The sequence below is a fragment of the Ranitomeya variabilis genome, chromosome 6 (genome assembly GCF_051348905.1).
Source record: "Ranitomeya variabilis isolate aRanVar5 chromosome 6, aRanVar5.hap1, whole genome shotgun sequence".
In the NCBI taxonomy this organism is placed as follows: Eukaryota; Metazoa; Chordata; class Amphibia; order Anura; family Dendrobatidae; genus Ranitomeya; species Ranitomeya variabilis.
This window is the reverse complement of record NC_135237.1, coordinates 490201442-490215297: the sequence shown is the minus strand read 5'-3', so window position 1 is coordinate 490215297 and position 13856 is coordinate 490201442. Positions and strand designations below refer to the sequence as shown.

The 13856-nt window shown below is 42.5% G+C and overlaps 1 protein-coding gene across 8 annotated transcripts in view; it reads left to right on the top strand.

The window, feature by feature from the left end:
- The window catches only part of LOC143782828 (uncharacterized), a 95641-nt gene extending 83846 nt beyond the window's left edge, over positions 1-11795 (top strand). For 5 of the 8 annotated variants that reach the window (XM_077270716.1, XM_077270711.1, XM_077270715.1 and 2 more), the window contains exon 11: positions 11307-11795. In XM_077270716.1, the coding sequence (XP_077126831.1) occupies positions 11307-11489 (183 nt within the window). In that variant the 3' untranslated portion in view covers positions 11490-11795. The remainder of the gene's footprint in view (positions 1-11306) is intronic. The other 3 variants (XM_077270712.1, XM_077270717.1, XM_077270718.1) reach the window with 2 other exon arrangements.
- Positions 11796-13856: the final 2061 nt, after the last annotated feature.

The window sequence follows — 13856 nt, the reverse complement described above, 5'->3', positions numbered from 1 at the left end:
TACAGTCTGTAAACATTCACACACATTGCATGGTTCAGCCAACAGCTATCTCTCCCGAGCCCCCAACACACAAGATCACTCAGCCTGGCTCCTCCGTAAAAGACCTGGCAGAATTCTGTGGCAGAGGCTTAATTCACGGAGAATCAGCAGTTGGAAATCAGACTAGATCTTTTTCTCTACCAACATCATCAGCCAGGAGGGAGCTGGGAGACCATCGTAAACGTTAGGCAAATATCGGATCTGCCGTCTTTAATATGTACAGCACAAAAATAGAGGTGGCTCCCAGCACTCCAACATTGGACAATGACGAAGAACACATAGGCTCAAAAAGGACGCACCGTCAAAGCAGTTCCAAGGAGAAAAAAATAGAAGAAAGAGACCGCGTCCCGCTTAGGTGAAAAAAAATCAAGGTTCCATTTATTCTGCCATGGATGCGACGTTCTGACCTGTCATACATCCTTTTCAATCATCCTTGGAAGATACCTATGGCTGATCGAAACGTTGCAAATATGGCAAAATAAATGGAACCTTGAAGTTTTTTTTTTACCGAATGTGTACAAGGGTCTGGGGTGGAGCTGTGCGGCAGAGATTAGGACAGATTGGACAGATGTTTATCAGTAGACCACAATGACTGGAGACGCTTAAAGAGCAGCCCTTTACCCTGGGTGATAGAGAACCAGTGAGTCTGGTGAAACTGGTCTTGGTCCATAAACTGTAGTTTTTAGTGCTGATGCCAGATTATGGTAACAACTGGCGTTACTACTGGGTTTTCATAAACCTGTTCATTGAGGTTGGATCTACCCACAGGCCCTACACATGAAAACTGTTCTAATGAAGAGTCCGACTCACATTCTCCTTTTTAGTACAGACTTGAAAATTACAGTATTAGTTTATTGAGATGCTAGAAATATTTTATGCAATTCAGTAGGGTCAGGATTGCTATTGGCCAATTGTTATTGGGCTGACTGCTATCTCATGGGTGCGTCCAGTGTGCTTTACTGCTGGAATAAAGCTGCCGCCAGCGGTGTCTGGCAGCTCCTGATCACAGGCTTCATATTGAAAAGCACAAGCAGGGTCAGCCGGTACAAGCATGCCTATGTGTGTGATTTTGGGTATATGGCTTACCGTAGCAAGTGGTAGTCCTCATATCTTATAGTACAGAGAGGAGAAGCTAAAACGGGGAAGTGCAATCTATAGAAAGGTGAGTTTTGCAACCTTAAATCTTTGGAGATTGTGGCACAAGATGTGTTATGAAAGTCTTCCACATTAAGTAACGTGAGTAAAGACATCCAAGAACAGGACATTAGATATTGTATGTGATGAGTTCCTCTCTAGAAGTCCTCTGTATACTCTGCACTGTGGGACAGCCATAAATAGTAACCCCTTCTTAACAGGCAAATTTTCATTTTTGTGCTCTTTTCATTTTTCATCTGTTGCTTCCAAGAGCAAGAACTTTCTTTTTATTTCTCCTTCCACATAGCCACATGAGGGTTAGCGATCATTTCACTGTATTTAATGTACTGAAAGGTGGAGAAAAAATTCCAAGTGCAGTGAAATGGTAAAAAAAATTGCAGTTCCTTAATTTATTTTATTTTTTTTTTTGGGGGGGGCTTGTCTACAGCGTTCAATTTGCAGTAAAATTACACAGCAGCATGGCTCTCCAGGTCAGTAAGATTATGGTGATATCAAACTTGTTTAGCTTTATTATTATTTTTATGTGTTTTTTTATTCTTTATTTTTTGGTGTGTTTTTAAAACATATCTGGACTTTGTAAAAACTAAAAATTGTGTTGCTAAATATGGGGAGCCACATTAAACATATTAGACTTTATCCGTTTTTTATTGGTGTGGCCTTTCGTGCAGCAATAGCTGCATCTAAACATTTCTGGTAATTGTTGATTGTTCCTGCACATCGGCTTGGAGCTATTTTAGCTCATTGCTGCCTACAAAACAGCTTTGTAATATTGATGGATTTTCTCCCCGAACTGCTCGCATCGGTTCCTTCCATAACATTTCTGTAGGATTAAGGACCTTGACTTGACCATTCCAAAACTTTAACGTTATTCTTCTTTAACCATTCTTTGTAAAACGACTTCTGTGCTTTAGATGGTTGTCTTGCTGGATGAGCCACATTCTTGAGATTCATCTAATGGACAGATGTTCTGATATTTTCCTTTCGAATTTTGCTGTAATGTTTCACAGTTCATTGTTCCATCGATGTTGTCAAGCTGTCCCGGCCAAGATGCCACAAACCAGACCCAAAGCATGATACCACTAGGGGTGGACTGGTCCAGGAGGCAGGGAGGCAAATGCCCCCCAGGGCCAGTTCCCAAGCAGCTTCTCAGTGCCACCGGGGGACCACACTGTACCTTTTGAATATGTCAGCTGCTGTCCCGACCCCATCACAGTGATGCAGACACGACCACTGCACGATGGGCGGGCTGCATCTGCTGAAGTGACCTCACATAGAGCGCCTGGAGCTGCTTCATTGTGCCGGAGAGGAGCCTGCGGATCGGAGACCTCAGTGGATAAGCATGAGATGAGGAGGTCTGCAGTGAGGGGCAGCAGGACGCTGCTCATCTCCTCACACAGAATTGTATATTGTCCGGCTGGTGGCCGCTCTGCTGGCGCTCAGTGTGATTATTGCAGTCTGAACTTTGATGCAGATTAGGGACGTCCTGTCAGTGCGGAAAGTTCAGTCTTGTTCAGTAAATAAGTGAGTACCAGCAGAGGCCACAGACATCACTATCCAGAATCCATCACAGGTTGTACCATATGGCTCCATATATAATATGTGAGGTCCTGTGGGCAGGTCCAGGTGTGATCAGTCCAGTAAATACCTGTGTACAAAATATAAACACATCCACTGTACAGATTAGTGTATGATCTACTGTGATACACACATCAGATGTGGTAAAAAATACGCATTGCTATATAGCATCAGATGTCTTTAGCCACAGTATATTATATACCGGTCATGTATTCTCCTATATACTCTACACCGGAGCTGTGCTCTGGGGGAACGAGAATGAGGTGACTACGTGGAGTTTTTTTTCTTTCATATGTGTATGAGATGTATGCCTGCATATAGGGGGCTATGTGAGGACTCTGCCTCTCTATACTATATGAGCACTTATAGCCCCCTGTATATAGTATATGTGGGGACTCATACTGTATATAGGATGCCATAGGGGGGGCTCATATTGTATATAGGAGGCTATGTGAGAGCTCATACTGCATATAGGAGGCTATGTGGGGCTCATACTTTATGTAGGGGGCTGTGTGGGGGTGCATACTGTTTACAAGGAGCTATGTGTGTGCTCATACGGTATATAGGGGGCTGTGTGTTGCCTCATACAGTATATAGGGGGATGTCCGCATAATTAAATGTGCTCAATATTAAGTGATATAAATATTTTATATTAATTGTAGTTCATATTTATATTGAGTAGCATTAATTTCATCCTATTGGTTCGGCCTCCACAACAGTCACATTCTCTCATGTTGTGGCCCCTCTGGAAAATTAATTGCCCACTCCTGATATATGCCATCATATATTATCCAGTATATGCCATCTGATGTTTGTATCACAGTATATCCTATATCACCACATATTATGCTGTATACTGGATGTAATATACTGTGATACACCCAGTGGGAGGCTGAGGTCACATTAGCGTAGAGCATCGGATGCGATATACTAATGATCCTCCGCTCCTGCTCTGCTGTGAGCGTGATCCGAGTGTCAGTGCTCTGTGCTCCGATCATCTCGCATGACAGAATAGCAGCACAGGTGCAGAGGAGATGGAGAACGCGCAGTGCGATGCTACACACGCACCCTTAGACTTGTATGGGTGAGAGTGATCCTATTCTTGGATGCACCCATAGCATGCTGAATTGGCATGAGAAAATAATCTCAGATCTGAGCTGCCCCATAGAAGGACACTGGTCCGAGTACTATGCGATGTTTTATCACATAGCACTCGGCCGTGTTGTACGCTTGTGTGACTCCGGCCATTGACACAGGATAATATGTGACTGGTCACTGTCACATGCTATTTGTATATAATATGATATATTATGACTACATACAACGGACAACAGTACAGATGAGAGAATTGATTATCAGGACACTGGTCACAGTCACATCAGTAGTCCGTGGCCACCAGACCAGGCCACCCTGCGAGCCTCCTCCTCTGACTCCTCTTTTGATCTGTAGTCTTTGCGTGATGTCATCTTTGCGGCATCATACATACAATATCATGTATCAGGCTACAAATCAAAGGAAGAGAACAAGGATGCCATCAGGTAGTAAATGGTCACAGGGCTCCTATACAGCAGCCACTGAATATTCATCTGACCAGTGGACCACGCTCCAGCAAATTAACTTGCTCATCTCTATATACCAGTCATATATTCTCCTATGTTCCGTTGTGTGAAAAAGTGTTTGCCCCTTCCTGATTTCCTATGCTTTTGCATGATTGTCACACTTAAATGTTTCAGATCACCGAACAAATGTAAATATTAGACAAAGATAACACAAAATGCAGTTTAAAAATGAAAATTTTTTACTATTAAGGGAAAAAGGAATCCAAACCTACAGGGCTCTGCGTGAAAAAAGTGATTGCCCCGTAAACCTAATAACTGGTTGTGCCACCTTTAGCAACAACAACTGCAATCAAATGTTTGCGATAACTGGCAGTGAGTCTTCTACAACACTCTGGAGGAATTTTGGCCCACTCACCTTTGCAGAATTGTTGTAATTCAGCCACATTGGAGAGCTTCCATGCATGAACCGTCTTTTTAAGGCCATGCCACAGCATCTCAATCATATTAAGGTGAGGACTTTGACTAGGCCACTTCAAAGTCATAATTTTGTTTTTCTTAAGCCATTCAGAGGTGGATTTGCTGGTTTGTTTTGGATCATTGCTCTGCTGCATAACACAAGTGCGCTTCAGCTTGAGGTCACAAACAAATGGCCGGACATCCTCCTTCAGGATATCTTGATAGACACCTGGATTGATGGTTCCATTTATCACAGCAAGTCTTCCAGGTCCTGAAGCAGCAAAACAGCCACAGACCATCACACTACCACCACTGTATTTTACTGTTGGTATGATGTTCCTTTTCTGAAATGCTGTGTTACTTCTACATCAGATGTAATGGGACATACACCTTCAAAAAAGTTCAACTTTTATCTCTTCAGTCCACAGAGTATTCTGCCAAAAGTCATGGGGATCATCACGAGGTTTTGTGGCAAAACTGAGATGAGCCTTTATGTTCTTATTGCTCAGCAGTGGTTTTCGTCTTGGAACTCTGCCATGCAGGTCATTTTTGCCCAGTCTCTTTCTTAGGCTGGAGTCACACTAGTGTATGGCATCTGATGCGAGAGTATCAGATGTGATATGCTAATGATCCCCGGCTCTAGCTTTGCTGCAAACGTGAGCACCATGAGCTACTCACATGACAGGATCGGAACACAGCGCAAAAGTAATTTTTCTATCTCCTCTGCTGCGGGTGTCGGCGTATATTGCACTGCAGTCGGGTGGTATCCGAGTGCAGTGCGATGTTTCACACGCGCCCATAGAGTTGTATGGGTGCAAGTGAGCCAAGTCTCGCTGCCAATCGCAGCATGCTGAGATTGTTCTCTCATGCCAAATCGCCATGAGAAAATAATCGCCTATCTGAGCTGCCCCATAGGATAACACTGGGCCGAGTGCACCACTACAAACGCTCATCTGAACTGGTCCAAGTGCTATCAATTTTTTCCACAAGCAGCACTTAAACAGACAATATGGTTGTGTGAATATAGCCTATGAAGCAGCTGGAAATAAACATGTTAAGGATGGGCCGCTACTCATGAGCCACTGCTTTGTGATTGCCCACCCAGGCTAAAATTTGCTAGCCAGCCCCTGGATGCCACCATCACTGTGTTTCATAGATTGTATGAAGTTTTTATGCTGTAATGCATTGAGGTTTTTTCCAAGCTATACCTTTAAACCACAAAGCCCTTTTTTATCTCATCAATCCAAATAGCATTATTCAATAGCAGTCTGGTTTGTCCAGGTAATCTTAGCTAACTGCAGATGGCTAGCAATGTTCTTCTTGGTGATCAGTGGCTTTCTCCTTGCAAACCTGTTGTACACACCATTGTTGTTCAGTATCCTCCTGATGGAGGCCTTACGAACATTAACATTAGCTAATGTGAGAAAGGCCTTTAGTCGCTAAGAGATTACCTTGGGTTCCTTTGTGATCATGCAGAGTATTATAAACATTGCTCTAAGGCCATGTGCACACGTTCAGGATTTTTAGCGTTTTTTTCGCGTTTTTTCGCTATAAAAACGTGATAAAAACGCGAAAAAAACGCTAACATATGCCTCCTATTATTTACAGTGTATTCCGCATTTTTTGTGCAAATGTTGCGATTTTTTCTGCAAAAAAATCGCATCGCGGAAAAAAAAGCAACATGTTCATTAAAAATGCGGAATTGCGGGGATTCCGCACACCTAGGAGTCCATTGATCTGCTTACTTCCCGCACGGGGCTGTGCACACCATGCGGGAAGTAAGCAGATTATGTGCGGTTGGTACCCAGGGTGGAGGAGAGGAGACTCTCCTCCACGCACTGGGTACCATATAATTGCTCAAAAATAAAGAATTAAAATAAAAAATAGCGATATACTCACCCTCGATGTCTTCCCGCCTCTCAGCTGCATGCTGCCGCTTCGGTTCCTGTAGCTGGTGTGCGGTGAAGGACCTGCGATGACGTCACGGTCCTGTGACCGTCCTGTGATTGGTCGAGACCGGTCATGTGACCGCGACGTCATGGAAGGTCCTGCGCGCACACACCATCTATACGGAACGGACGCCGCTGAGGATATCAGCTGTCTGCGGGTGAGTATAAGCATTTTTTTTATTTTTTTTATTATTTGTAAACATTCTATCTTTTACTATAGATGCTGCATAAGCAGCATCTATAGCAAAAAGATGGTCACACTTGTCAAACAGTATGTTTGACAAGTGTGACCAACCTGTCAGTCAGTTTTCCAAGCGATGCTACAGATCGCTTGGAAAACTTAGCATTCTGCAAGCTAATTACGCTTGCAGAATGCTAAAAAAACGCGAAAAAAACGGAAAAAAAACGCAAAAAAAAATGCGGATTTTTTGCAGAAAATTTCCGGTTTTCTTCAGGAAATTTCTGCAAGAAATCCGCAACGTGTGCACATACCCTTAGAGTGATCTTTGTTGGTTGACCATTCCTGAGGAGGTTAATAATGGCATTGAGTTTGTTCTATTTGTGCAAAATGTGCCTGACCGTGGATTGGTGGAGTCCAAACTCTATATAGATGGTTTTGTAATCTTTTTCAACTTGATGAGCAGCAACAACTCTTCTTCTAAAGTCCTCAGTAATCTCCCTTGTTTGTGCCATGATGCACTTCCACAATCATGTGTTGTGAGGGTCAGAGTTTGACAAATTCCCGTTCTATAAATAAAACAGGTCCCCCACTCACACCTGATTGTCATCCCATTGATTGAAAACAACAAACTCTAATTTCCTCTTTAACTATCTGCTAATACTAAAGGTTCACATTAGTGATAAGCGAGTGTCCTTGTTACTCAAGATTTCCGAGCATGCTCGGGGGATCTCCAAGTATTTTGGGTGTGCTCGTAGATTATGTTTGTGTCTCCGCAACTGCATGACTTGCTTAACAAACAGGCAATCCCTGCATGTGTTCAGGTTGTCTAACAGCTGCAAATCATGCATCTGCGGCAACACAAACATAATCTACGAGCATGCCCAAAATACTCAGAGAACACTCGAGCATGCTCGGAAAATCTTGAGTAATGAGCACACTCGCTCATCACTAGTTCACATACCTTTGCCACTTACAAACATGTGATATTGGATAATTTTCTTCAATAAGAAATGATATGTCTAATGTCTAATATTTTTTAGTCATTTCTTTGATTCATTTTATCTACTTTTAGTACTTGTGTAAAAATCTGATATACGTTCTAGCTGTTGCTAAAATGTATGTAAAAATATGGAAAGGACTGACTGTCGAACCAAGTGTGAATGTGTTTGAAGGAGACAGGATGGCAGAAATGTCTGATAGATGTGGTTCTCACCACTTGTCTCCAGACGTGTGCAGCTCTCTCCATTCACTGCAATGGTATTTCCAAATTCAGAAACTGTGGATACGTAAATGTGATATGTGAATCTTGGGTTTGATGTGGATTCAGTAATGCCAATAAATAATTAATCAATCTGATGTTTTACCATGCTGCATCATTTCCATTGGGCTTTGTAATTTAGCTATTATTTGACGTGGACCAGTTCATGGTTATAGAAGGATATCTAAGTGTGGTTTCACCCTGATTAGCGTCAATATAGCCAACATAGGATCTATACTTGGGTGACAGATGTCCGTGCACTGCCTCGGGGGCTCAGCAGATATGGCATAGGAAGTGTGTGGTCTGTAAACCTGAATTTCTTGTTTCCTCTTCAGATTATTCATGGGCAGCTGGTGATCAGGGCAGGTGGGGGAGGATGCTCGCTAGCGAACTCTGGACATTACTCTCTCCTTTGTATTGCTCCTGCTTTAGTCATCCTTTTAGAGTAGAGGGTTTTTTATGCTGTTTTTTTTATATATCTACACACAGTTTGTAAGTTGTTTAAAAAAAATTGCATGAATTTTGTGCATTCTGTACATGCGGTTTTGGTGGTGTTTTGTTTGGTTACATACTTATTTTTTCCAGGCATTTTTTTTCTACACTAACCTGTTAAAAACACCATGCCCTGAGCATACTATTTTGCTTTGAAATGAAAAAAATGTCAAAAACGCATGAAAAAAGGCACAACAAACGCAATGTTTGTATTGTGTTGTAGAATTTTCTGTTGACCTCCGGCTGCAGCTATTTTTGTGCAAGAAAAAGTGGCAAAAAAAAGGGAATTAGACAAAAACTTTTTTTTGTTTTTTTTTTCATAAAAAGGCTTTATCTGAAGGCACAATGTATATGAATAATATGATCAATTGTTACAGAATGAATTGAGGGTCCTAAACTATCTCCTACGTTCTGAACTTGTAACCTGGAAACTGGAATATTACACATTCTCCAAACCTAATTATTACCAAATTCTGAATATTTTAGGTAATGTGTTCTCCACGATCTATTCGGTACCATGTAAATAAAAGCATTACCATTGGCACTAGTGCCGTCAGTATAGCTAGTCGCCATTGATATGACCTCTACATCTTCCATTCCACATGGATTTAGGTCTTGTCACAATTAGTACATGACTGCCAGTGTACAACAGATGGGCATGGCACAGAGGATTACAGAGCTAATGTCTTTACAAGGGGCCCGCAGTGAGGGACAAGAATGGTTTCTTGGAGTGCGGACTCTGTAAATGTTAGTGCTTATAAACAGTATATTTGGGAGATAGCACACACAACGGCCCAGAATAATATTTGCCTGATCTCTTTATGCTTGGCCCATGGCTGGGGAATGGAGGGAGACATGGTTCAGAGTTTCCACTCCCCAAATACCTACGATGGTCATTTTGGACAAGACGAGAAGACACCACAAAGCAGGGAAACGACGGAAGCGTAAACCTAAAGGAATGGCTACATGTCAGAAGTTTGAAGCCAAATTTAAAGTAGGGGCGGAGGCTCCCTTTAAATCATTGCCAGATATTTTTGGAGGTGTAGGATTGCTCTTCAGAACAAACGCTCTACATGTTGAAGTTCAATATGCCGAATCCTCCTTTTCTCTGATTTCTGTTGTCGGGAGTGAGACCCCTACTTATCTATCCTGATAGCAGCTGCCTAATTCTGGTTTCTACCCTTCAACTGTCACATCCAGACCAAAATCTAAATTATCTATATAAATTTACATACATTAGTTTTTCACCCTTACACGATGACGAGAAGACTTCTCAGTAATACTGTAGATGGCGTAAAGGGGGTCTGTCATCGCTGAAATCCCTATCAAAGAAAGCACAGATGTTGTAGGGATCCTCACTCGAGAGAGAACCATCTATTTCTTTTAGAAACTTTGGGGTCAGTTTGAAGCAGACGTGCTCCCTGCACCACCTTGCTGGTATGGTATACTCTTTGTGTATTATGCGTTGCCACCAATATTATTTACCATCTTGTTATGTATATTTGTGAGGCTCCGTTCCATTACTTTTTTTGGTTACTAACATGGAGCTCCTAGAACTTGTTTGGTGTCCTCTACTTTCAGGACACTATGCCTAGCCTTTTGTTGCAGGGTGCATTGTCTGCCTCCATGTGCACATACATTGTGTTTGTGGTCTCTTGAACCACTGCTACCTTTTGTATTCCTTGTATTGGTATTTATTTTTATATGTAATAAAGATATTTTCTATTATATGGTGGACTTTTTTGCATCATTCCCTTGGATTTTTTGCTGTTAGCATTTGGTGTGTCCGTTATTATTCCATGGTCAGGCAATATTCACTCCTTATTTTATATTATTAGACCATCATGAGCAGAGGGTGTATATGTGTTTGCCTGCATTGTTTTCCTTGCCTTTATATTTCTTTTAGAAACTAGTAGGATAGTTTTTCCCGAATTGTTAGCTGTGCCGTCCGGAGGCACCCTAACTCCGACAGTTTTACTGGCTATCTCCGTCCCTTATTGCAATGATTGACATGCACAGATCACAATCTCAGCACTTTCTGACAATAAAGGAGCCGGGTATGTCATGATCACACATGCGCGGGATTTCAGAGGAAACGGTGCCAGTTAATGAGAATCTAGTGCTGTCAATCAATGCCACAGGGGCTGAGATAGGCTTTACAGAGCGCACGTCTCCGCCCACGGTGCTCCGAGCACCTCATATATATATATGGACAGAAAAAAACATTTTTGTATATTTTGTTAACAGAAATGTTTTGTTTCTTTTAGTGCGAGGTCTCCGATAAGGATGTGTGTTTACTTTAATAGGGTTATCCAAGGTATCAGACTTTCTTTAAGAACAGATAGCCATCTTGCCAAACGGTGGGTGTCCGTCTTGTATACCGTACGGCATATTGTCTCTTAAACAGACTTTTCTTTTTTTCCATGTTTTGTGTTGACTGGCTGCATAGAAAACCGTCATGTGCTTTACATTTGCTACTTGGTTAACATTGTGTAGATCACAAGGTACCCATCTGTGTGCATTATCCTCGGCACCGCCAGACCCTCACGATTCATTATTAAACTTCCTTCCCCACGTTGCACAGCCATTGAACACACCAGTAGTTCTGTGAACCAGAAAACAAATGTTTTCATTCTTTTCAGATTGCAGAGAAGAATGATGAAATCCGGCGCATGCAGGGTCATGTGGACAGCTTGTGTTACGATATGGATAGCCTGAAGCTCCGCAGAGATCTGGACGACTCTTCTGACAAAGAGGCCTGGCAGCAGCTCTCCAGCATCAGTCACAATGTGGAGAAACTTGCCGAGGAGATGAGCTCCAATTAATCACTCCAGTGCTTTTTATTAATGCTCCCTTTTGTATCGGCCAGTGATTTCAGGTCATATTAGATATAGTCCATGAGCATATATGGTACATGCTGCAGCCTTTCATTCATAATGTATCTCACGGGGCATTCCTGGTATTCTATTTTCAGAAAATCTGTGCCAATCAGATGCGGCCCAAAATTATAATTTGCAATTATTACTAATTTATGCCCAAAATTGTGCAAAACCCGCCTTATTTCTCCACTCATTACTTTTATAAGGGAGTTGTGGAGCAAAAAATAAAAATAAAAATTACTTATTGAAATCAGTGTTGTTGTCTGTCCAGCAGCAGATTATGGGGGATAATACAGATTATATTAGGGTAAGAAATTTTGGTGAGTTTTTGCCACTGCGTATTTTTGTCAAAAACGCAGCACCTTACAGTTCCAGCAAAGTGCACAGGATTTATGGAAATCTCAGGGTTTTTTTGTTCTTTTTTTACCCAGCGTAAACTGCGGCTCGTATTTCAAATCCGCAAAATGTCAATTTCTCTCGCAGGTACGCTGAGTGCTATGTGCCAATTCTTCCCATAGACTTGTATTAGATGTGGAAAATCTGCACGTACAAAAAATGTTCTGCGTGATCATGGTGGAAACTTGTAAAGAACGCATATAATTCGCACCTGACTGTACCAATAAAGCTTTGTCAAAGCCAAATACCTGGAAATATCAAAAACAAAGCAACTTTGCTTAAAACATGACAAAACAACAAGAGTCAAAAATCGCAGCGTCAAAAACTAAATAAAAACACGTAAAAAAATGATCTAAAAAAAGCGATGAAAAAAACACAAATAACCTAATTTACATAATAGGCCCAGAAAATATGTAACATCAAAAGAGTACATAGTGGGAATGTAACCTTAGACATTCACTAATACGCTCTTAAATTTTGAAAAGCGAATGAAAAAAACGTATTTCATGTGGATCACATACGGGTGCAAGCCAAGAAAATAATCGCACACTTGCATGACATACGGTGGTAAACCACACGAATTCCACCCGTCTAACGTTTCTGGATGAGAATGGGACCGATATTATTATGTGCATTATATGTCGCTTATTTTTCCCTGTGGATACCCAAAGTGTTTTTTTTTTATATCTGCAGCATATTATTTCTTATAGCGTTTTAGCAGCATTTGTGTGTGCCTTGTATTGCTCATGTTTATTGGGCTTGTCTATATTTGCCCCTTTTCACATGTAAAGCGCCATGGAATAAATGGCGCTATATTAATGTATAATAATTTTTTAAACATTAAAAAGAATGGGGAAAAAAAACGCAACTGAAAATGCATCAAAACTGTCTCTTAGGGCTGTCCCACACGTCCAGATAATTCCGGTACCGGAATAAATCGGTACCGGAGTTATCCATGTCCGTGTGCCTGGGAACTCACGTAGGCCATACGTGCGGCACACGTGTGCCGCCCGTATGGCAAGTGGGTACCACACGGAGCGTGTGGTACCCACGCGTGTGGTACCCTGCATCGCGCTGAAGCCGCGATTCATATGTTCCCTGCAGCAGCGTTTGCTGCAGAGAAAATATCAATAATAGTGTTTAAAATAAAGATCTATGTGTCCGCCGCCCCCCCACCCCCTGTGCGCCCCCCCGCTGTCCTGAAAATACTTACCCGCCTCCCTCGCTGCTTCCTGGTCTGGCCGCGGCTTCTAGTGTATGCGGTCACGTGGGGCCGATCATTTACAGTCATGAATATGTGGCTCCACCTCCCATAGGGGCGGAGCCGACTATTCATGATTGTAAATGATCGGCCCCACGTGACCGCATACAGTAGGAGGCGCGGGGCAGAGAGGAAGGAGTGACAGCCAACGTGGGAGCGGGTGAGTATTTTCAGGACAGCGGGGGGGTGCACAGGGGGTGGGGGGGCGGCGGACACATAGATCTTTATTTTAAACACTATTATTCATATTTTCTCTGCAGCAAACGCTGCTGCAGGGAACATATGAATCGCGGCTTCAGCACCATGTGGGGGGGACAGCGCTTACTGTAGCGCTGTCTCCTGCACGCACACGGACCCCAGACGGAGAACGTCCGTGTGAGGTCTGTGTTTTACACGGACCCATTGACTCTAATGGGTCCGTGTAATCCGTGCGCTCCCACGAACACTGACATGTCTCCGTGTTTGGCACACGGAGACACGGTCCGCAAAAAATCAATGACATCTGAACAGATGCATTGATTTTTATGGGTCTACGTGTGTCAGTGTCTCCGGTACGTGAGGAAACTGTCACCTCACGTACCGGAGCCACTGACGTGTGAAACCGGCCTAACGCTGGGTAATAACTTACCTAGAAACTGATTCTGCTCCAGGTTAAT